The sequence below is a fragment of the Aethalodelphis obliquidens genome, unplaced genomic scaffold (assembly GCF_003676395.1).
Source record: "Aethalodelphis obliquidens isolate GAN/ISIS:26980383/991018 unplaced genomic scaffold, ASM367639v1 scaffold59, whole genome shotgun sequence".
NCBI classification, from domain to species: domain Eukaryota; kingdom Metazoa; phylum Chordata; class Mammalia; order Artiodactyla; family Delphinidae; genus Aethalodelphis; species Aethalodelphis obliquidens.
In genome coordinates, this window is record NW_020838003.1 from 2,179,054 (window position 1) to 2,204,533 (window position 25,480).

Sequence of the window (25,480 nt, forward strand, 5' to 3'; positions counted from 1 at the left end):
TTCCTCATCTCAACAGTCCCTTGGAATTTGGAGTTTGGGAGAAGAGTTGCAGCACTTAAGAAGCGTAAAGACAGACATGTGCAGATGTAACTGACCATCTTTTCCTATGGGACCACATGATTTCAGTGCCAATTTCAAAATTAAATTGTGGCAAAAACACAGTACATATAAATACAAGAGGAAAGTATGAAGTAGATTTTAAATGACTTAATTTGCTACTATGCAAAGGAATTTGAAACAGCTTAGTCTTTGGATAACCAAGATATATATTATCTTAATTTCATTTTTCATTTTCATAGACAATATAAAATAGAACTAGTCTCAAAGAAAGAACTTCTGTGACTGCATGAAAACCAGCTGGCCCCTGTGACAGAATATAGAAAAGAAGCCTAAAACCTTCAAAAAGAAAAATATTCAAATTTGACAAATACTTCATATACTTGTTTCTACTAGCTAAGATAGGAATATTCAAATAGTTATAATTGATAAAGTCCTTTCCTAATCATTTAGAATTGTAACATATGACATTTGATGAAATTTATAACCCATTCAAGTTTTTAATTATCCTTACCAAAATCAAAAGTGTTACTTACAGAATGTTATTCCTCAAGCAAAACCACTTTCTACTTATGTCTAGCTTCTTTCACTCACTATTTCACTCGGGAATCCTCAAAATCCTTTTTCATAAATTCTGAATGACTAATCTAGGGCTTATAATTGTAAAGCAGTATTTAAATTTTTTTCCACAAAATGTTTCCCATGTCTTAAATCTGCTACATTGTAGTTGAAGGAAAAAGAAACCTAGAAAGAGTGACAAAGTGATTAGAGAAGTTGGGACTATGTGATAAATTAAGAAATTTGATAAAATGGTAAAAGAAAACATTTTAATCAATAGACTTAAATCTAAATCTTAGTTTTATGCCATTACTGACTGTAAGGTTGGGCAATATTCTAAACCAGCAGTTATTCAGGTATGGTCCACAGGATCCATGGGGATCCTCAAGACTCTTTCAGAGGGTCTCTGAAGTTAAAACTATTTTTATAATACAGTACTAAAATGTTATTTGCCTGTTTCACTGTGTTGACACTTGTACTGATGATACAAAAGTAATGGTGGGTAGAACTGCTGTTTCCTTTACACAAATCATGGCCATATCATGAATCATCATATTCTTCTGTCATGCACTCATAATTAAATGAAAGAAAAAAAAAAGGTGAGTTTCCATTATGAAGCAGTAAAAATTACTAATTTTTAAATTTTCAACCTTGAGTATATTACTTTTTAATATTCTGTGTAACAAAATGGGAAACATTTCTGCTGCATACCAAGGTACTGTAGTTGTCTCAAGAAAACACATATAAATGTGAGCTAAACCAATAGTTTTTTTCACGAACACCAATATCATTTCAAGGAAAACAACTCACTTTCTTTGTCATCAGTGATAAGCTTTCAAGTATACATTACAATTTTGGAAAACATATCTGTCATCGAATGTGACACCTTCCCACTTTTTTACTTTTCTAAGGACAACAGTGGTGATGATATTAGCAAATGTTATTACTGCAGAATAAAATGCAGCAATATTTGGAAGTCAGTAAATCAGTATTTTCCAATTGCCAATGTATGGCGCTACAAAATCATGCACCAAGAGATCTATTCAAAACACACAAAAAAACAGTGGGTTTTAATTGAACAGAGTTCAGAAAATTCATTGATAATGTTTCAGATTACACACTGCAACTGACCTCCAGGAAACCCCCATTTGAGTAGTTTTAGGAGTGGTATCAAAGAAGAATATCCACAATTATCAAAAGGGTTATTAAAATATTCTTCCCCTTTTTTAACCCTCATATAAACGTGACATTTTCTTCTTAGACTTCCTCCAAAATAATGCATTGCAACAGACTGAATATAAAAGCAGATATATGAGTCCCGTTATCTTCTATTAAGCCAGACTTAAAAGATATTTGTAAAAATGTAAAATAAGGCCATTCTTCTCAGTTGTTTTTCTTTTGGATAACAGGGTTTTTTTTATAAAATTATGTTAACATGTAATGACACAATCCCTCTGTATAATAACTTAAATTTTCAACAAATTGTAACTAATGTGGTCAATTTCTATTGCCACCATAAAATTATGTGGGCATCCTACGTACAACATATACCTATCTATTGACATATAGCCAGTTAGTTAGAAGCGTGATTCCATCCAAGACCAATATTAATGGCCAATATTAATCTAACCACTCATTAAACCAAAAGTTATCTCACATACATTTACAAACACCTCCTGAAAGACGTTTGTCTTGGCAAATCTGGAAGCTATATATTAAAACCGAACCAATGATTAAGCAGGACTTTGATACTCAGCAAGTTTGTAGTGATCAAGTCATTTCACATCAGACTGAGTTCTTCAGTCAAGGGTCAGAACAGGGCCCCTAACAATTCAGAACCAGGAAAAGTGCCAATGTTGCTACATGTATATGCAGGTAATACATGATGTAGACTTTTCCTAATGCAAGCTGCACAGCATCCTCCACATTAACCACTGGACTATGTTGGATTAATGTGGGACCAGTGGCATTTGGATGACCCCGCCTTTACTCTCATGTGAGAGTAATAACAGATTAATTCACATACCTCTAGTTATACTATCTTTTTGCAAGCTGTTTGAAGCCTTTATACTCCACTAAAATATCAGTCTTCTTTAGAGGGATTATTAACTAACACAAGTGTATCTCTTAGTCATCTTCTACTACTCCTATATGCATTCTCCCAAAGTTGGTGTGTGAAAGCAATGTTGCAACTTCTGCCCCTCTGTTCAAGATAGACTCGACTTTCAAATAAGAGTATTCATAAAGCATAATATAGCAGGGACATGAATGTGTGTATGCAGAGTATATGTAAGCATATATCTGAGTGTGTTGCATGAAAATACACATATATACATAAGAGTATTCATAAAGCATAATGTAGCATGAACATGGATGTGTGTATACAGAGTATATGTAAGCATACATGTGAGTGTGTTACATGAACATACACATATATACATACACATTATGTATAGCAACATACTGACTGAATTGGTAATAGAAAAATCTTTACAGATAAAAAGATGAAAATGGGATCCAGGGGACTTTCCAGACAGTCTGACATTCATAAATAGGCATAACAATTAGATAAGCACAAAAAAGATAACGTAAAGGTGCTTAAAGAAAGATATTTGCGTACTAAAAAATTCAGAATGCTAAAAACATGGGTTTCAAACTATTCAGATGAACAAGTGAAGTAAAATACTAGTATTCGAATACAAATCTATACACATCCTGAATCCAAGAATGTTTAAATACCAATGACAGACATTCTATCTTCCGAATTTTTACTTTTATGAAGCAAAGTTAGCTGGACTAATAAGCTCATTGAATTTCAAGTGCCTAGCATGTTAAAGATGCTCAATGCTGGAGCGAAATTATAAGATTCAATCTGCCCCAAATGTCTAATCTTTCCAAAGCCTCTTAATGAATGGAAAATGTTACTTACATTAATTCAAATAATTTACATATTTAGCTAAACTTTTCTGTCTCCAGATCAAATTATATTTATGTCCTAAGAGTAACTCCAACTATTCCTAGTGAAAAATGTCACCAGTATTATACTAACTATATAGATACAGAACTTTAGAAATCCATGGAAGACTTACTGATAAAATATATAAATGATGTGCATTACATAAGCCAATCTATTTTATAGACTAAAAAGAAATATAGGAAGTAACTGTCAAAAGAGTCTACTTCACAGAGATTTTATATCATTACTAAAAATAATTTTTATGATAAATAGCAAATGGACTTCCCCTGTTTAGACGAAAATACACTATTTACCACTAGTCCATAATGGTGACAAATCAAAAGGAAACAATAGTGTCCCTGTGACTCTTTCAAGCTTATTTTATTAAAAACCCTCTGATGTCAAGATAAATACAGAGAAAGAAATGGTTCCATAATAAACCTACTTAACATGTTTAAATCTGCCCCTTAATTTAGTTACACCCTAAACAGTTCAGCCAAATCCTCAACCACTGAATCTCTAAGGAACAACGATAGAGATTTAAGGCTTTTAGATTATGCATTACAACCTGTCAAATCAAGTACAGATGAAGCTAGAAACTGGCGCTAGCTGACAAAGGAAGAAGGTTGGGCATGAGAGTTATTATACTTAACACTGTAAATATTTTTTTTTTTGGGGTACACGGGCCTCTCACTGTTGCGGCCTCTCCCGTTGTGGAGCACAGGCTCCGGACGCGCAGGCTCAGCGGCCATGGCTCATGGGCCCAGCTGCTCCGCGGCATGTGGGATCCTCCCGGACCGGGGCACGAACCCATGTCCCCTGCATAGGCAGGCGGACTCTCAACCACTGCGCCACCAGGGAAGCCCTGTAAATATTTTTATTTTCAAAAACTTGCTACTTTTTTAAAGGAAAAATACATCAAATGCTATAACCTGAAGAAAGTATTTTGAATTTGATTAAAATTAAAAGATTTGTGAAAATTTCTCATTTCTAAAGCAATTCTTATAGAAAAACCACTAAACATGGTTCAAATAGAAACAATGAAACCAGAATATATAGTAATCAAGTTTCTGAAATGAACTTTCATATGTTTTATGTTTTCATATTTAAAAAGCTTATGTATAAACTTAAGGTTTATATACACAGCACTTGGTCACACAAATTTGGAATATACCCTTCCAAAAAAAGTTTGGAGGACTTTTTCTTCTTACTGATCTTTCTGAGTACTAAGATTCATTATTATATATGACTTAGAGGAAGAACATCAAAATTCTAAAATTATAATCAGCAAAAATAACATAAGCAATACAAAAAAAGAGATATTTACGTAGGCTCCCAGCCCTTTTCCATCATCTGTATTTGGCTATTTTCCTGAGTATTAGTTAAGGTGGGCAAAAGGAACAGAAACACTTTGACTACTTTGGTTTGGAGAAGAAAATTACTGACTGGATTATTTGCATAATTAAAACAAACAAGTTATTCTATTAAATCCATTATCTTGGAGAGCTGAGAAGCAATGATACAAGTTGAAATCAAGCTTTTCCAGTTTTACTATAAGTTTTAGAAACTTACAGTATTTTACTCAAGATTTTGATGATCATCTAAAAATTGAGGTTAAATACACAGGGGTATATATAATAAACAATCACAATTTAAAAGGTAAACCATAGCATTATGAGAATTAATCTGCACTAATTCACTGATATTGATTTTGTTTTCCTTTTATTAAAACTTAAATAAAAGCACCTTTTAAAAATGTAAGATTCAAAAGACCAAGTTACATTCAAAGAAGAAAAAAATAGCAGGAATTCAATGTTTAATGTAAATAATCAAAAATCTATATAAAATTCCAGATGCTCAATAAACAGTCATAAAGATGAAAATTATGGTGACAAACTTCACATATTAGAAGTTTGTTTGGCTCAATATTAGATACAATAATAAAATTGTCAATGTGACATATAGATGAACTTCATTATTAGATATTTACACAAGGAGCTAACCCATTAAAAATTTTTTTCTAGAAAGTTCACTGTATAAAATATATCTATCCACTTGCAATATGAGGTACTTTAGAATATGGTATATTTAGCTTCAGAGTTAGCAAGTCTATTCTTTTTAAACTTTTATTTTTAGCATTAGGTCATTATGAGCACTTTTAATTTTGGAAAAAAATATTTTATTACTAGTTGGAAAATTTTCACTTTAGTCTGCCAGTAACTGACAAATACTCAGTTAAATAAAATAATATTAAATAAAGAGAAAACTCACTTAGTATGGTTTAATGCGACAGGTGTATAGGAACCAAATTAAGAGAAACTGAAAACTAGGACAAACAATAAAAATTACAGAGGTAAAATAACCTCTGTAACTAACTAGTGACTATGAACAAATTAGGCAACATAAAATCTTAACATGACATTAAACACTTCTGTGTTTAGTGGGAATAATGAAAAGCCAATTTTTAAGATAGTATTTGAAAAAACCTATACTTAAGGCATAAAACTATGCCCAAGTGGGTTTTCCCAGAAAATAATAAGTAAGACTTCTAAAATCTGTCATATGCTGAAATTTTAAATGACCAAAGAAAATATATAAATTTACTGAAATCTATAAGGTACGCTTCTTTTAAAATCCAAAGCAAAATTTTTAAAAAGCAAATAAATATGTCCCACTAGAACTTTATAATTAGACTTGTTTAATCTGAACCACTAATAGTCATGTGACCACTGCTAATTATTGAAGTGCCTTGATGAAAGTATATATCACTATTTATAAGATATACCATACCACTTCTAAGGAGACTCACTAATTCTATCAAAATATAAAAAAGAAAAAGAAATGAAAAGAATGGAAATTAACCAGAGAATTCAACTCAGACAATAGCTCTTAGGAGAGGGGTAAAGAGTATGTTGGCAGGTGTCTGCAAGGAGCTAGATAATACAATGGAATCAGTTTTCATTCTGCAGAACAACCATGAGACTTGCTGCAATGTCAGCTCCAAGCATACACTGAGGGACTCCAGAAAATGCTCATTGATCATGCAGCACTTTATAATGCGCATAGGCTTTTTTCTCTTGTTAACCCCGCCTAGCTTCCCTTTGCAGCTTATTCTCCCAAGCCCTCTCCCCCTAACAAATTCTCTTCCTGAAGATAGTAAAATATTTAACGAATTATCTTAACAGTCTAAGTATTAGGAATACCACTCACCATCATGAAAATTAGACAGTTTTTTTTAATGGGGGGGAACCCTACAACCCCCAAAATAAGAAAATGGGATTTAAATATCTATATATCTATAAATACAAATATTTGATGGTATATTACATCCAAGGCCAAAAACAATTATAGTTTCACTTTGACATGTATTTTCTTGAACTGATTTATACGCAAATAGGTTCTATAACACTGACACAAACAGGAAAAAAAAGAAAACATAATTTAAAATTCTCATGACTCAAAATGCAGATTTTTGTGAGCTCTCAAGCATTAGTTAAATTTTACAGTCTTTTAATTTTTAATTTAATAATTTATTTTATAATGAAGTCACATGAAAAACCTAGAAGCAGAATGTACCAGCTAAATTAAGCAATTAGATTAATATATATACTTAATTTTACCCTAGAAACTAAAATAACCAGCTGTTTTTAATAGTTAACTGCAAGCAGAGTTTTGGGCTTAGATATGTAAATGAATTCTAAGACATATGATACTAAACCTACTCAAAGCTGCTTTGCAGACCCCACCTTCTAATGAGTTAATCTAAAGGTCACCACCAGCACAAGGCTTTTTATTAAGTCCGAGGCCCTTCCTTTCTTTTTCTTTTTCCCCTATCAAACATATATCTACAATTTACAAAACATTAGGTTTAAACAAAATAAGGTTTTAGTAATCATGTGAACTAGATTGGCACATTCTCACACAGAATAAGGTCTGACCGTATCTTGCTTTTATGCTCTGCCTCTCTTTGCTCTCTCCTCTAATCTATTCATCTGTAAAATAATTCCGGCAGATAAGATTTCTTTGTTCAGATTTCAACTTTCATTTCATTTACAAACCTAGCCCTACCTCAAGAATGTCTTCTAGAACATATGCTTCCATTTCAGCCGCTGTCTCCACCATGTTTTATCAAACTGCCATGTTTCTTACTGCACTATGATTAGATCATTGCCAGCAGGAACACTCCTCTGTGTCAGCAAGGGAACAGGAAATGGAATGTTCTATTACATGCCTAAAGCAGCTTAGCTGTTCACTAGCCAGGCATCTACCAAAAGAGCAGGGGGTGACTCACTGTGTATTTTTTAAAGATACAGAAGCTCTATTCCAAAGCAAACTTCTGTCAAGTAATTTCAACAGGCAAAATAAAGTCTCTTATTTTACCATTTCAAATTTTTAAAACTCTAAAATTTCAAAAAAGAAATAATAACATTTTTTTAAAACCTATTTAAACACGTCTGGCTTCCTGGTTGAACAAAAGAGGTTGAAGTGGTTTACGTAGCAATTTATCCTTAGTAAAGCCTTGTAGTAAGATTAATGGCTGTATTAAATACGCAAAGAAGGATGCAAGGTAATACCAAATCAGGAATTTGTTACATCAGCCATATGTATTATGTAACACATATATTACAGGTGCTGACTTGAGGGTGCCGAAAGTAATAATTTAATGTAGTTTTTTAATGGTAAACTGGTTTTCTATAAACTAATCTGTTTGGAAATATCTAAGAGAAATGAGATTAACATTCAACAGATTTACAATCACTGAAGCAAACCATAACACATCACAGTTATATGCATTTTCTAGGAATGTCTTTAACCTCATTTAGTAACCAAAGAAATGGCCTCCCCCCACCTTATCATAAATACTACAAGAGACTAAAATATTTCAGATGAATGAAATTCAGAAACACTGTTTCTGGATCATTTAATAGCAAATAAAGCGGGTGAGTAACAGTAGAGCTAATTTTATATTTATCACTGTAATTGACCCTCACTTTAGTAAAATTTTTTACTTTGTCAAATTTCTTCCTTATATAATATATAATATACAAAATGCAATGGGAGAGGAACAATGTTTTGTGCTCTGCAGTATTAACAAAATAACCCTGTACTTGTGAGAGTGCCATACAAACTGAACTTGAAGTGATCCCTCAATTAGGTTAACCAATCTAATTATAACTCTAAGGTGAACAGTTCTTCTAGTCTAAATTTTCCTAACCTAACTAGAAAAAGTGAATTTTTTAAAGGAAAGGAAAACGACAGGGAAGACCATTCACATATGGTCAAATCTCAGTGATGATATGAATGGCCTTTCCAGTAATGTCTCCTCAAAGTGATGCCATGTTTTAGTAGAAAGATTTTGTAATTCTCTTGCGCCTTAGTTTATTTATCTGTAAAAAGGGATAACATTCACTCAACAATGGATTTTCTATTGTATATCAGAAACTGTCCTGGGTACAGTCAACAAAACAGATAAAATTTCTTCTAAACAGGTTTATGAGAAGATTAAATGAGATAAAGTATCTACTACTCAGTTTCTGATATTTAGGAGACATCCTCACTGTGTCAGGCAATATACAAGTCATTGTTTTTCAAATAAACATGTTATTTAACCCTCACAATACCCTAGGTGATAATAATTCAAAATAATAACATTAATAATTACCTTGTGCTTACTATATGTGATACACCACTTTAAGTGCCTTGTATATATTAACTCATTAAATCTCACAATAATCCTAAAAGAAAGGTAGCTACTATTATCTCCATTCTGGAAACTGAGGTACACAGAAGTTAAGCAACTTCCCCAACTTACTCGCAACTAAGCTAATTAAGTTAAGAAGCTAAGATATGGACCCAGGTACTTGACTCCAGAGTCTGTCCTCTGAACCATCTACTGTACTTCCTCCAGATGATATGACCCTCATTTTACGAATGAGAAAATCAAGCCACAGATAGTACATAGTTATATAGCAGAGTTGAGATTCAAACCCAGAAGGGTCTGACTTCAAAGGATGTGTGAAATTAATGGAAAACAAATGATATTAAAAATGTTTTCCCTTAGACCATATACAGCGCTTTCATTTATATATGTGTGTCTGGTATTTGGAGGTTCTCAAACAAAATAATGTCCATTGTTAAGACACAGCTTATGAAGAACCAGAAAACTGATCTTACTATTTTCCTCCTTCCAGCTCAATCCGTTCCATACTTCAAATAAACTGCTTCATCCTTAGATTAGGAGAAGTCATCAACGAAGTTTCTGTTTCTCAAACCTTCTTCCAACAGAAGCAAGTAATGGTAGATTTGAATTCAAGGAACTCATATGTTCATACATTCTTATTTCCCATAAGCCAAGAACAGGCTTTCCAACTTTGACAAGAAATCGGGCCCCCTAAGATTCAAGTCAATCAAACCATTCACTGTCTCCTTCCCTCCTGTTCTAGGATTATACGGTGCTTCCCTTATGTTTTCTGACATATACTGTTAAGTTTTTAGTAATAAAGATGTGATTATGGCTTTCTTACAGAATTACAGATATTTATATATCATTTATCATGTCTCTCCCTTACGGATCACAAGCTTGATGAAAGCAGGCAATGCTCTGTTTGCCAAGGTATACCCAGGGCCAGCACAGTCTCTGGCATAGAGCAAGGACTTAAGTATTTGTTGATTAAATGACAAATGCATGAATAAAGGAATCATCTGATATCCAGATTTGTATCCTAATCCCTTTTAAATTATTGCTACCACTAGGAATTATTTCTGATGACAAGAACATGTGTTCTGTGACTATTATCTTTAGGTCACTGAAATAAGATATTAGAAATGTTGAATATAAACAGAATCTATATTTGAGAATTTCTGTAATTCTTTTTTTTTTTAATATATTTATTTATTTATTTTTGGCTGCATTGGGTTTTCGTTGTTGAGCGCGGGCTTTCTCTAGTTGCAGTGATGGGGGCTACTCTTCATTGTGGTGGGTGGGCTTCTCACTGCCGTGGCTTCTCTTGTGGAGGAGCACGGGCTCTAGGCACACGGGCTTCAGTAGTTGTGGCACGCAGACTCAGTAGTTGTGGCTCGCGGGCTCTAGAGCACAGGCTCAGTAGTTGTGGTGCACGGGCTTCGCTGCTCCACAGCATGTGGGATCTTCACAGACCAGGGATTGAACCCGTATCCCCTGCACTGGCAGGCGGATTCTTAACCACTGCGCCACTAGGGAAGTCCCTGTAATTCTTTGTTATACAGCAAAGTAATTATTTATTCTTAATTTTATTTTCTGGTTCTTTTGTTAATATGAGGACCTATGCCACAGCATAGGATACTTTGGGCAAAAGGGTGTGTGAAAGGAGATTCATATACATCTGCTATAAAACCCTACATCCTAATAGTAAGCCACTTTCCTTCTAGTTCAACCTCAATTTGTAGGCAAAAAAACCTGTTTTCCCATTTGCCTAAAATGGATTTCAAAATCTTTAATTTTCACCTATGGCAAAAGCATTAAAGCATAAATGATAACCTACTTACAGTTACGCAAACAAATACAAACTAACAGATGTAAGTGACTTAAATCATAAAGGAAAATACTTACTACAATAAGAAGATTCAAATGTCCAAAGTGAAGAGAAAAGCCTCCCATAAAAAGTGGGGGAAAAGGACAGAAGAAGCTTAATAAATACCAAGACTGCATAAAGGAATCTTCTGAAAGTTACAATTTTATTTAGGACCAGCACTGATTTCTTTGAACGAGGAGCAAAGAAACCAAACACACACACACACACACACACACAGAAATATGTTGACAAGCAAGCAACCCTATTTTGTATGGTTTAACATTTTGTTGATGTTTGTTCCTCCACATAAAACATTTTTTTTTCAATCAAATATTCCTTGTAAAGAAGTTCTGCTCCCATTAAATATTTTTTTCTATTTAGGGAAGGGCGAGACTTATCAAAATCCACATTTTCAAACAAAACAAGGACAAATAATTGGTTGCAGCATAAATATAATTATTTCACCCGCCTACATAAAAACAAACTACTAGGAAAACAAAATCTGAACCAACTTCACCTCTCAAAATGTGTGAAATGTAGTCATTACTTTATAACATCTCTATTTTTCTCTTTTCTACTCTGTAAGTTATATTTCAGCAGAAGTGTAAAATAGCCTGGACCAAGCATAAGTGACATACATACATTAAAGAGTTAAACAGAATTTAAATTAAAAGGAACAAAACATGGTCAAATTTCTGATACCCTATATACATTATTAAAATAACTCTATCACCATGAATTTACCTTATATTTCTCCTAAACCAAATCATGCCACAATATGACTGGGGGTTCTCGATATATGTCTTTTTTTTTTAACTTATTTTATTTTTTTTAGTTTTGGCTGCGTTGGGTCTTCGTTGAGGTGCATGGGCACAGGTTCTAGGCACGTGGGCTTCAGTAGTTGTGGCTCACGGGCTCTAGAGTGCAGACTCAGTAGTTGCGGTGCACGGGCTTAGTTGCTCCGTGGCATGTGGGATCTTCCCGGACCAGGGCTCGAACCCATGTCCCCTGCATTGGCAGGCGGATTCTTAACCACTGTGCCACTAGGGAAGCCCTCGATATATGTCTAATGTAGCACAGTAATATTCTTTTCATTACCACCACAGATTACTTTCTTTTTTAAAAAAAACTATGGTTTTTATCTGCAAAGTAATACATGTACATGGAAAACATTCCTATATAAAAGAGAACATAGGGAAAAGTAAACCTATCTCTCACCAACTCCTAAAAGCACAACTAGTGTATTCTTCCAGAAATAACCTACATATATAAAACTTATCTTAGTGTAGATTATTTTTTATACAAATGGAAGCATATTGTACATACTTTTCTTCATCTCCATTTTAAAAATGTAATACTCCATAACTGTTTCAGATTAGTACATGTATCTCTCTCTTTGATTGTGATAGTTGCTCAAATTTTCACTAAAAAACTGTACTATAATTTATTTAATCAGTTCCCTTTTGGTGGGCATTTGTGTTCCTTCAACATTTCACAATACTGCAATGAACATGCCCAAAAAAAGGGCACACATACTCTGCACATACCTGAATATAACTGTACTGTAAATTTCTTGATGGGTACATGTATTTAAAACTTTATTTAAAACTTTATGTTACCAAATTGCCCACTAAGGTTGAATTTACACTCTGACAGTGAATGAGACTGCCTGCTTCCCTACAAATAGTAAGTATTAATGATACAAAGTCTATTAAGTGAAACCCAGATCAGAAATAAGCATGTTTTAAAACATGATTCTAGATTTATCCTTACTCCCTCATCATTTCCACTTTTTAAGGAAATGCAAATGAAAATTACATCTCCTCTCATCTAACTTCTGTTCCCTTAACAAAAAAAATACATTAATTCCCTGACAGATTAAGAATTTATTTACCACAAAAAAACCCCAAAAAACAAAATAAGGAGCCACAATGCAGATTCTGTCTATATGTACGTACTTGGAGAACAGAGAAGAATGGTGAATCAAATGACACTTTTAGAAAATCTACTTCGGTTAAATACAAATTCCACCCAGGTTTAATGGACTCTTTAAGTTGTAAAGTTTCTGCCGGAATTCAGTATCATAAAGATCCAGAATTCTTTGGGTATGTTCTTACTAAACGAAATTAATAAAATACTGTTGGGTATTCATTTGTTTGCCTTCCACATTTATTTCAAACTATTCATTTCTAAAGCATAAATTTCTAAAGTAATCCTTCCATCATTCTTGGAAAAAAAATCGAACGCAAACTAAGATGAAGAAGATAGGTTTTTATTAACACAAAGAGCACTAAACAGCTTCTATCACAGTTTCTTGACATGTATCCCAGGTCAAATTTTTTTTTTTTTCTTTTTGCGGTATACAGGCCTACTCACTGTTGTGGCCTCTCCCGTCGCGGAGCACAGGCTCTGGACACGCAGGCCCAGCGGCCATGGCTCACGGGCACAGCCGCTCCGCGGCATGTGGGATCTTCCCGGACCGGGGCACGAACCTGCGTCCCCTGCATTGGCAGGCGGACTCTCAACCACTGCGCCACCAGGGAGGCCCCCAGGTCAAATTTTGATGATAATGTTTAAAAATAAAAATGATTAAAACTTCACCAGAACCTCCAAAATAAATGTTAATAGTTGGACAGGCTTCTAGATGTGTGAGGAACACCTAAAAGGCTTAGGTAACAAAGGATTAAGTAAGGATATATAAAATTATAACCTAATATATAAATAATGAAAAGGCCATCCATTAGTATATTCTAAATGTGAGGAAGGATATTTATTGCTTAAATAAAATTTTTCTCAAGGCTAATGCTATAAAAAGGCCCTAGTAAACTTTCTTTTGAAAGATCATTACTATTTTGATCATTCATTTATACAAATATTTACTGAGTGCTTACTAGGTGACAGGCTTTATACTACACAATGGATATAGAATGACAAATAGTTACTGCACCTTCAAGAGTCTATAATGTAGAAAAACTTGATCCTGATTTTCAACAAAGTCTAAAATCAAAATCTTCAATGATTTTTTCATCTTCTCTGATATATAGTCCCTTTCCATTTTTCTTTAATCTAACTAATAAATAAAACTCAAAACTCCATTCAGAACAGTACAGAAAGTATTATTATATTTAAACAAATATTTCATCCAGATGTGTCCCATGTATAGAATTAAATACAACCACAGTCTTGTCCAAATATAAGTAACAGACTAAGCAAAGTAAGAAACAAAACAGCTTTCCCTCCTTTCACATCTGCAATTACAGTTGTGCCTGCTGGACACTTGTACTTGTTGTCTCTACCGATGCTAGGTCACACCATGAATTCATTCTTTTCCTAGTATTTCACAATAGGTTCTATGTATACAAAATTGACAAGATTTTTATTGTTTTTGGAGAACATTCACCTCCCAAATTTGTCTGTACAACATTTCAAATAAAAATAAACAAGTACATATATAATAGGAATAACTTCCTTCAACATTTTTTGGTTTTGTTTCAAATAGGCTAAATCTACTGATAGTACAGTGCTCTCAATTGCTTCTGTTCCAAAGCAACAAGTATCTACCAACAAAAATAAATATACCACACACACACACACACACACACACACACACACACACACAGCCTACCTCCCTACCCCAACCCCACAAGCACAGTGGTGGGGAGAGTAGAGAGCCTGGGGATAAAAATGCAAATTACAACAAGAGACAAGTCCAAAGCCAATTTTTTTGAGTTAACCAATTTCTACCACCCTTCTGGAAGGACGACTGTCCTACTCTAGGGCAGCGGTCCCCAATCTTTTTGGAACCAGGGACCGGTTTCGTGGAAGACTATTTTTCCGAGGACCTGGCGGTGAGCGGGGGGATGGTTCAGGCGGTAATGCCAGCCATGGGGAGTGAAGGGAAGTGGCAGATGAAGCTCCGCTTCATCGCCACTGACCTCCTGCTGTGCGGCCTGCGTTCTTAACAGCCCGGGAATTGGGGACCCCTGCTCTAGGGGACACAAGAAACAGCTCCAGGTCACTTAAGACAGTATCAAAGGCATGGAAAATAATCAGGATGCAAAAACTACCCAAGGAACCTTGCAATCGCAACTCCTTCTCTGGTTGCTTGATGGCCTAGAGTTGCTGGCAGCAAGCTCCAATCAGTCTGGTTTCTCATGATGCCAATTACCACTCTGCTGTTTCTAGCCTAGTCTATTCATAACAAATCTGGAATGGTTTGCCTGCAAGCAATTACTGCAAGTACTCTTTCAGACTCATAATTCCATCTCCTAGGAAATGTATTACATTAAATTGTCTATATCCTCAAAAAACTAGGCCAAAAATTGCAAAATGGGGTCCCTTTTCCACTAATCTGATCCTGACCAGAGATCCCAACACAAACCCCATATATATATATATATATATATATATATATATATATATATAAAGAAATACTGATTTCAGTCAATGTAACTGTGACTCTTTGGTCATCATGAAGATATCTCACAACACAGCTATGTTAGAAGCAATGTTACTACCATTACTTTCAACTTCCCCCACAAATTTCAGATATTCAGTTTTACTACCAAATCTAATAAAAACTAACACCAGATAAGAAAACAGAAGTTAACATATAACAACTTTTATGTTTGTAACAGATAAACACCAGCATGTTTTATGAAATCACTACTATGTTTTATGAAACCAAATTTAACCCACATTCATATCATTCAATAGCTCTTTCATCAATTTCTTAACAGAGTCAACTATATTTACAATTACTTGAGAATTCCCATCCTCTTCAAGAACACATATGCCAATGTCTCTCAGTGAAGGCAGTTAATATTCTTTAAAGGGTAGCCACTGAAAAACCAATAGCTTACAAAATGTTTAAAAGCATAATTGAATTGCCAAATATAATTTTATACTTTAATATTCGTTTTTGTACGCTCAGGTAAACCATCTCTCTCTAACACAAATTCCACAATTTCCAGTAAAATGCTTAGTTTTTAAAGTATTTCTTATAAGTTATTTTAAGGGTATATATTTGCATAATTTGATTTCTTTTTAAGCACTCGAGCTTGCCTAGAAAACTGTATAATTTAAGTAGAATCATTATAGATAGTGTACTTAGGTCTTAGGGTCTTGGCAGTTTACACTTTCAGTACTTATATGCATATAACAGCATAATATTTCATGATTTTTAAAATCAAATATGACAAACATACAATTAGAAATGTGCTTCCCAAAAGACGTTTCTGATGCAACACTCCTAAAATTAGGCTTTCAAAAAACATTTTACCTATGTACAGTAGGAACAGGATGCCAACCTATCTTTAAGTTGAAGTGGCATCAAAATAAATTCTTTCATTCAACAAATATTGTCCAGCTAGGGACATAAGATAAGCTCTATCTTCAGAAAGATAAAAAAGGCCATCTCTATTCCCATCTTTTCTTCCAGTTTTTCCAGAAGATATACCCTGCCGCCAGTAGCTGTAGCTCTCCTTGATCACATGACTTTCTTCTTATGGAAAAACCAGGCTTCTAATCCCAGTCTTCAGTATGTCAGAGAAAATGTCATCTTATTTAAAGGCACTGGTGGGAAGAAGGACTCAGAATTTTCCCATACATCCAAATTTTTAACAAACTTTTTTTTTTAAAAGAATCATGGAAGGGCTTCCCTGGTGACGCAGTGGTTGAGAACCTGCCTGCCAATGCAGGGGACACGGGTTCGAGCCCTGATCTGGGAAGATCCCACATGCCACAGAGCAACTGGGCCCGTGAGCCACAATTACTGAGCCTGCGCGTCTGGAACCTGTGCTCCGCAACAAGAGAGACCGCGATAGTGAGAGGCCTGCGCACCGTGATGAAGAGTGGCCCCCACTTGCCGCAGCTAGAGAAAGCCCTCGCACAGAAACGAAGACCCAACACAGCCATAGATAAATAAAATTAAAAAAAAAAAAAAGAATCATGGAAAGGACTCCAGAATTGACATACAAAATAAAGAGTGTAAGCCAGTCAAGAAATAATTATGCATCTTACATAAAAGTATTCATATTTGTATTCTATGCAACTTTCCAATTTCTTGGAATTAATTTCTGTATGTCCTCCATTTCTACCTACCTCACAGAATTTCTAAAAACCATGTGGTCCTGGAATGGCACTTTATAAATAAAAGTATTATTATTTAGGTAGATAAATGAAACACATCTGCAATCTTTTTAGTATTATAAATATGATGCATGAAAGTGCGATTTTTAAAAAATTCGAAGGCCACAAAGGCACAAGGTGAACAGTAAATCTTTTTGTTACTGGCCTGAAACAAAATGGCAATACACTGTTAACGCTGTTAACTGACTTCCAGTGCGGTTACAAGCTTAACTTTAACATCATTTTACTTCTGTTTCTTGATTTACCAATTTTTATGTGCTATCTATTGACTGTCCATTGAAGAAATGAGCACTAACCCTTCCTTTGTTGCCCTCTATCTCGCAATTTTATAGGTTATATTATTTTTATATTATAAAGGTTTATAACTATACTCCTTAACTATTCCATAACTATAATCAAGTCTATCTTATATATTTTCTAGGTTGAGTCTAAAAACTAAAAATTAATTAACTGCATTTATAATGTGACTAAGTAAATACTAATCACTGAAGAGAATGTAATTTTATATCATTTAGACATTACTGGTTGAAATATAATTGTCCATGTTTTCTAAGAGTGGCAGCACTTGAATTTTCTTCTAGCTCTCTTTGGTTCTTTTTTTCTTTTTTTTTTTTTTTTTGCGGTGTGTGAGCCTCTCACTGTTGTGGCCTCTCCCGTTGCGGAGCACAGGCTCCGGACGCGCAGGCTCAGCGGCCGTGACTCGCGGGCCCAGCCGCTCCACGGCATGTGGGATCTTCCCGGACCGGGGCACGAACCCATGTCCACTGCATCGGCAGGTGGACTCTAAACCACTGCGTCACCAGGGAAGCCCTCTCTTTGGCTCTTTTTGAAGGTCCAAGACTGCCACTGTAGCTACCAGTTTCCTCCCCCCGACACTGCCCTACCACCATATCCTCTATCTTGGATTATATTTTCCACTGTATTATAGTGTCTCAAATATTTTCATATCAAGTACATAGTTTTTCTAAATATAAAAATATACTTGTCCTCATATGATAAATAATGTAGTTAACTATAAAAAATTTAAGTTCAGTATTTTCCCCCAAATGATGAAAATACTGCTTCACTATCTTCAAGCGTTCAGCACGGCTGCTAAGAACTCAGTTATTTGATTTTCCTTTTTTTTTTTTTGCGGTACGCGGGCCTCTCACTGCTGTGGCCTCTCCCGTTGCAGAGCACAGCCTCCGGACGCGCAGGCTCAGCGGCCATGGCTCACGGGCCCAGCTGCTCCGCGGCATGTGGGATCCTCCCGGACCGGGGCACGAACCCGTGTCCCCTGCACTGGCAGGTGGACTCTCAACCACTGCGCCACCAGGGAAGACCTGATTTTCCATTTTTTATTCCCTGTCTCTGGCAGTAACTGAGGATTTTCTTTTTATCCTTAGAGTTCTGAAATTTTGCCAGACGTGTCTAGATATAGGTCTTTTTCCATTCATCCTGTGTGGTATTAGATGGGTTCCTTTAATCTGAAATTCATTATCTTTCTCTGGCTCATGATATTTCTTCAATGATTTCTTTCAATATTTTTCTCCTTTCCACCTTCCTGTTCTTTACTTCTAGAACTCATATTTACAGATATGAAAACTTTGTGATGTATTTTCCGTACTCTTTTTCTCTCAATTTTTCCAGATTTTTTTTCTTTCTTTTTTTTTTTTGCTTCACATACACAGAGTTCCTCCTCTTTGGCTCCAAATCAACAACTCAGTCTTGATTCATGCTAAATTGTTATTTAACCCATCCATTAAAATTTATCTTCATAATTTTCAAAATCTGTCCTGGTTCTCTGCCACTTTTTCAATGAAACTATGATTAATCATTGCAACATGTTCTTGAATCTTAGTAAAATACATATTACACTTTTTTTTCTTTGAAGCTTTCTTCTGAATTTTATCTGAGGTCAGCTGTTCTTTCTTTCATCTTAATCCTCTTCCATCTTTATTCTCCTCAACTGTCTGTCTGTTTATATTGGCATAAAAAAGATTATTTTTGGCTCTCTCTGAGGTTGTTCGAATTTGTTTTCCCAAATGGTGTCTCCCTTAAATGGGAGGGTAGTACTATTTAAGCAGGTATCCCAGAAAGGTACCTAGACAGGAAGTTAAACTTGCTGGGATCCGCCAAAACTGCTATTCTCTGAAGAGGCATGCTTCAGTGCCTCTGCTTCTCTCTCAGGTTCCAACACCTCAGATGTCCTACTGAATTGCTAATCTACTTTCTTAAAAGAGAACAGTTAGACTTCTGGCCTGAGGGCAGGCATGACTGCCACCAGGGCTGTTAAGACTGGAGAAAGGGCAGGAAGGAGGTCCAACTAATGCAGCACTTTGGAAAATAATTCTTTAAAATTCTTGATTATTACCCAATTGCCCACTACTGTTCTCTGTACTTGTTGACTCCAAGCTTGGAGTCTTTCTGAGGTTCCCCTAGGAAATCCTGAGCTTACCTCTGGTATCTTGAGTTCCAGTTTCCTTTGAGATTTTGCTGTCAATCCAATCCCATGAACTTCCTATCTTCTTCATAATTTCTTGTCCTCTGATCGTACCTGTAGTGGACTGTCAACTGCAATTTTACTGTTCAACACACATTCTCCCCGGTCCCTTTTTCTAGTAATATAATCCCTCTTGTCCGTGGGGAAAATATTACATGTGATTTGGGTGGAGGTGAGTCTTCCCAGCTACCACTGGGGTGGCCATATGACCCAGGTCTGGCTAGAATAATATCCCATCCCCCCTCTCCTCTGGCAGCCATCTTTGCCTGGCTGAAAATAAAACTAATACAGAAGAAAAGAGAGACTAAAATGTTGAAAGAAAACCAGTACTGATGATATTATTCAAATATGGACTTATCCATTCCTAAAGATGGATCTTCCCTCCTTCCCCCACACACATCCGAGCACATATAAAGCTACAGAGCTAATGAAGTCCTTTTACTCCTCTTTAAGGTAGTTTGACCAGTGTAATAACATCTGTCCCTTGCTTTTCAAAACTGTGGTTTAGTTCAATCTTTAAACCATATAAGTGGGATGTTGGGAAGAAAGAAAGTTAAAGGAATGTACTCAATGCACCATATTTAAAAGAAAAGTTAAGACAAAAATTGTAAAATAAGCCAGAAGAAATAAAATTAAAGCTTTATAGTTTGGTGTTAAACACAGAATGAGGAAATAGCTATAAACTTTATTAAGTGCATCCTATCATTTCCTAAGACATCCTTCATACCTCTAGGGAAAGAAAAGCATATATAGAAACCAATTATCTCTTAACTAGTTTTTTCTGAGTCAAGATTCCAATGGTTTCACAAAGAACAAAGGAAGAAAGACTGGTAGTGATTTAAAATGTTCTAATCTATTATATATCCAAAGAAAACTCTCTGAAAGGTTATATAGTGTCAACTTCTGGAAGAAAAATTCTTTAGCTTTGATATGATTATTTGAGGAGAGGTATGGAAGGGGTTGTTTACTTTTTAATTTTAGAGGTGATAAAAAGTACAGAAGGTCATTGAACTCCTCAGTGGATGAAAGATGAAATCCAGTACTCATCACCTAAGGTAAATAATTCACGGTTCATAGACCTATGCCTCAAAAGTTCTAGCCTCCTGAAATTTGCAAAATGCTGTATGTATATATTTAAGTACATATGAGGGAGAAGGGGTCCACAGTTTTCATCAGAATCTAACTAAAATCCATGACCTAAAAAAGGTAAAGAAAACTGCTCCTGACTGGAAAAGAACAATGACAACTTCATTCAAGAATTACATTTAACAATTAAATACAAAAAAACTAAGTAATGAATACCTCCAACATATAAGACAGTGTACTAGATATAGAGATTATCTCCATTCTTTAGAAAAACTCTGTTAGAAAAAATTATTAGTCCCAACATGGATGAAGAAAATGAGGTTAAACAGTAATTTTCCCAAAGTCACAAAGTATTAAAGCAGGATGCAAAAGTTTCCCAACTTGATTTTAAACTTTTTCCATATAATGTTTTTTTTCCAGGAGAAATATTGGAAAACAAATACAAAGGCAATGGGTTATTTTATAATGGAATGTAATTTTATGTCAGGCACAGAAATTGCCAAGTATTCACATGCCTGGGGTTTAATGAAACTGGAATCTGACCCTTCAATTAAGATTTTCAGGGAAACTTCTGCTTCTAGTAGTAAGGTCAGAAGTCCTTAGTATTTGATTAAGATTTATGAATCTTAACATTCAAGGCTGTCTAAGCCAATGAATGGCTCCCCTTGCTATTCTTCTGGGCTCCATGGGAAACAAAACGAAGTTGCTCATGCATGGAGACAAAAAGCTGCAATACCAAGCCCATGTTTTTTATGTCTTGGCATACAAGATAAGAGGATCTGGTGATAAGGATAAAGTAGGCAAGAACTTCTACATATCAAAACACCTCCCACATACCTAAAACACATTAACAACTTAAAATATATTCCAGAACACGGCTCTGGCTAAGAGAACCCAGTACCAGAGTTTGGGTTGGAGCCAGCAAACTGGGTCGAATAGTGGAGTGGATCTTGGACTGAGAGGTGGTAATACTGGGCAGAGTAAGAAAAAAAAAAGGAAGGAAAGGTACAAGTGAAAGAACAATCCACAAAGTAAGTTAGGGATATGTTTTCAAAGTTCTGAGACTTAAGGGGCTTCCCTGGTGGCGCAGTGATTAAGAATCTGCCTGCCAATGCAGGGGACATGGGTTCAAGCCCTGGTCCGGGAAGATCCCACATGCCGTGGAGCAACTAAGCCAGCACGCCACAATTACTGCGCCTGCGCTCTAGGGCCTGCGAACCACAACTACTGAGCCCACGTGCCACAAATACTGAAGCCCATGCGCCTAGAGCCCATGCTCCACAATGAGAAGCCACCGCAATGAGAAGCCCGCACACCACAACGAAGAGTAGCCCCCACTCGCCACAAGTAGAGAAAACCCGTGCACAGCAACGAAGACCCAATGCAGCCAAAAATAAATAAATAAAATAAATAAATTTATTTAAAAAAAAAAAGTTCTGAGACTTAAGAAAACAGCATGGTCAGATCTTTGCTTTGATATCTGGCCATTTTATCTAGAACCACTGAATCACCTGCTAAGCCTACAGCAGAGAAGTCACCGAATACGGCTTGCCTCATCATTCCCAGAAAAGGAGATAAAAGAGTAAGAAAAGGATGTTGACTTTCCCATTACTCTTATCTGTCCCTCTTTATTAACAGTATAATTAAGTAGTAAAAAAAACTTTAAATTCTGGGGGAATTTAAGAATATATTCTATTTAAATACTAAAGATCTAATGAATCCAGGATATAATCCTAAAAGATCATTTAACCCACACAACTATTATTTGTGGAATCTTCATTACAGAATCCCACTTCCTATGCTAACACCGGCTCCACCTAAAATAAATTAACCCACATGCACAATTACAGCTGAAGAGTTTTATTGGCAGTCTATGAATTCAATAAAATAATCAAATTAAATGGAGTCAGGAAAGAAAATAAAAGAGTCAGATTTTTCTAACTTACAGATTTTAAATTGTATTTTTTAAAAACAACCAAACATATTACTAGTCAGTAACCCCATTTTTACAACACTCTCCATTCTTCCTCAAACTTCAGTTTTAAAAACTAATATTTACGGAGACTGTTATAGTTCACAAATGTTTGCACACACTTAGCTAATCTGACCCCCAGCAAAAGAAGGTATTATGATGTCCCTCTTAGGTGAGGCTGAGAGATTCAGCTTGCACATCACACTTACTTGACAGCATGAATTGAGAGATGTAGTAGGGTCTAAGACAGCATTCTTCTCACTTCACATTTTAAGAACTTACTATAAAAGAGGTCACCTACAAGGTATCTATTTTCACTTGACGTTCCAGAAAAGGGGAAGAATAGTATACGATTCACTCACAATCTATGAAATCCATCTCAAGATCAATCACATGAATTTTTCCCGAGATGGAGTTAGGGAAACAACAAGATGTAACAGAACAGAGCAACATTAACTACACTCCTATAAAGTCTTTTTCTTGAAGGGTGTGGGGTGCAGTTTTATAATATGGTGTTCTAACCGACTCTTAAACATACCAGGACTATTACTGCTTATGTATAATGACCCAGGGGTAAGTCATAAACTAGAAAAAGATGTCATTCACACAGATCTGTAAAGATGACCAAAATGCAACATGAAATAAGCTAGTGAGTTCTACAATTTATACAAAACATCTCTTGAGCAATTACTAGGGAGACCATGAAAGAGTAGTAGGGAGGCAGTGAACTATAGAAGTTAAAAAAAGCAGACTTTGATGTGAGACTGCCCATGTTTGTATCTTATTTCCATCATTTACTGTGACCTTGAGCAAGTTATTCTTTTCCCTGATTTTTTTTCAACTACAAACTGTGGATAATATTATCATCTACCTCTTAGAGTTGTGAGGGTTAAATGAGATACTATACATAAAGCAATTAGAACTGTGCCTGGTATATAGTAAGCACTCATTAAAATACTAGTTATTAAAATACTAGTTATTGAGGTTATAATTACCCAATGTTCTAAGTGTTATGAATACTTTCAGGGAAGAGGTGATATTTTATCTGGCTCTTAATGGGTAAAGCAGCTAACAGAGAGACATCCACAGAGAATAGATATTAATGGGGCTTGAAAGCTGACATCTGACATAGCACATCCTAAAACATACTAAACCACTACAAAACCACTGTAGTTTTAAAAATACAGTGCTCATACACATAACAAAATGGGAGCTACAGGAAGAGACCCATGTACCCTTGGTCTAGCACTTTCACCATTGGAATACATCCTACCAAAATACAGACACACATACACAGAGATACATATCAAAAAGAGTCCACTGCAGTATTGTTTGTAGTAGAACCCTGGACACAGCCAAAACACTCAATAAAACCAGGGAAGTCATGATACCTGACAAGGGAACACTCCACAGCCATTAAAAAGAATAAGATAAACGATAAGTGTATTTATATGGGAAAAGTCTATGATAAGACCATTAATTTTAAAAAGAAATTTTCGTAATATTTTTATAATGACCCCATTTATGCAAAACAAAAATTTGTTTACACAAGTACACAATTTACATTTACTACATGATTTAATAACAAAAAAAAGATAATGCAATCTCCCTTTAAGACTCCACCAACATTAAATAAACAAACATCAGTCATAGTTTAGTAACTTTGCTACATACTTTAGCATAGGTTCAGTTTAAAAGATGTATCATCTCTTCAATAGAATTAAAACATCTATCTCAGGTCATATAGCAGCTCTGCTATTTTGGCATTTCCTGAATAGCAGCTGCATAAGTATTAAATTATTCCTGGTTTATTTGAAATATATTTTTAAAATATTGAAACAAAACTAAAGAACACCAGAATGATAATGCAAGAGAACTAAAACACATTCATAGTTTGTAGATCCTGCCCTAATAGTGTTATGAAGGTGTTCAAGTCCAAAAGGCAGCCTAGTTAAGGCTAATGACATCACAAATCAATAAGAACATGGTACAGATGCTGGTGCTGAAGGCACCTTTACTTCTTTAGTAGAAATCTGGAAGAGAGGGAGGGAAGAAAGGAAGGAAAGAAGCCAACCCTGCTTACAGGCTTAACAGGCAGTAAAAAAATATATATATATATATTTTTTTTCAAAAGACCACTAAGTAAGATGAAAAATATGGAACATTACTTTGTTAACCATAAAACCCTACAGATGTTAGCTACTTGTCAAAAAGCACAGGAAATTGCTTAGTACAAACAACTAATTTTAGTACGTGGGCCTTAAGGTTATACAAATACAATACATATAAAGATATACATACTGAGCAGATATAACCCAGTCTATTGTTCTATTGTCTAAATATATGAAATAAAGGTAGTACTTCAAATAGTGGGAAAGGATAGATGATGAAATAGCTAAATCAACTGATTAACTATTTGGAAACATAAGACTAAGTTCATGTCTTCCTCCAAAGCCAGTATAAATTCGAATTACAAGAATTGAGTGTAAAAATTAACAGGCACAATAAGCCAAGAGGTGGAAGCAACCCAAATGTCCGTCGATGGATATATGGATAAAACAAAATGTGGTATATATACATACAATGGGATATTCAGTCTTAGAAGGGAAGGAAATCCTGTTACATGATACAACATGTATGAATCTCAGGACGTCATGTTAAGTGAAATA

The 25,480-nt window shown here is 35.2% G+C and overlaps 1 protein-coding gene across 11 annotated transcripts in view; it reads right to left on the bottom strand.

Moving 5' to 3' along the window:
- Positions 1-25,480, bottom strand: part of ANKRD17 (ankyrin repeat domain 17) — a 162,282-nt gene that overhangs the window by 122,548 nt on the left and 14,254 nt on the right. The window contains exon 1 of one of the 11 annotated variants that reach the window (XM_027087542.1): positions 19,709-21,953. The exons of 8 other annotated variants lie outside the window; for them this stretch is intronic. Coding sequence is in view for 2 of the 3 variants with exons in the window: in XM_027087541.1 (XP_026943342.1) it covers positions 7,640-7,693 (54 nt within the window). In the remaining variant the exon portion in view is untranslated. Of the gene's footprint in view, positions 1-7,639; positions 7,776-19,708; positions 21,954-25,480 lie in introns of those variants that run through there. 2 more of the 11 variants (XM_027087541.1, XM_027087540.1) reach the window with 2 other exon arrangements.